This window comes from Acanthisitta chloris, unplaced genomic scaffold (genome assembly GCF_000695815.1).
Source record: "Acanthisitta chloris isolate BGI_N310 unplaced genomic scaffold, ASM69581v1 scaffold35650, whole genome shotgun sequence".
Taxonomy (NCBI): Eukaryota; Metazoa; Chordata; class Aves; order Passeriformes; family Acanthisittidae; genus Acanthisitta; species Acanthisitta chloris.
This window is the reverse complement of record NW_008651753.1, coordinates 1-319: the sequence shown is the minus strand read 5'-3', so window position 1 is coordinate 319 and position 319 is coordinate 1. Positions and strand designations below refer to the sequence as shown.

The window sequence follows — 319 nt, the reverse complement described above, 5'->3', positions numbered from 1 at the left end:
TTCCTGCTGCAGGGACAGCATGGAGCACAGGAGCTTCCCAATCCCAGCAACAACCAGCTGCAGCTGGAGAATTCACACTTACCCCACAGACAAGGATTTACATTTAGAATGGCAAAATGAAACAAGTTCTACACTCACACCAGGACAGAGTCAGGAAAGAGTAGCTTTCCCAGCCTCCCACACCTGCTGTAAGGAATTCTACAAGGGTCACAGCACACACATTAAAACCTGCTCCTAATTTATGACTGCTAACAGAGAAATGAAATCAGTTTTCTCACCGGGATTTTTTTTTCTTCCACTGCAGAGGCACACTGGTTGG

At 46.4% G+C, this 319-nt stretch overlaps 1 protein-coding gene across 1 annotated transcript in view; it reads right to left on the bottom strand.

The window, feature by feature from the left end:
• MAP3K3 (mitogen-activated protein kinase kinase kinase 3) overlaps positions 1–311 on the bottom strand; it is a gene marked incomplete at its 5' end in the record, with an annotated part of 23,855 nt that extends 23,544 nt beyond the window's left edge. Inside the window, one exon of the mRNA XM_009074509.1 lies at positions 279–311. Coding sequence (XP_009072757.1) covers positions 279–311 — 33 coding nt within the window. The remainder of the gene's footprint in view (positions 1–278) is intronic.
• Positions 312–319: the final 8 nt, after the last annotated feature.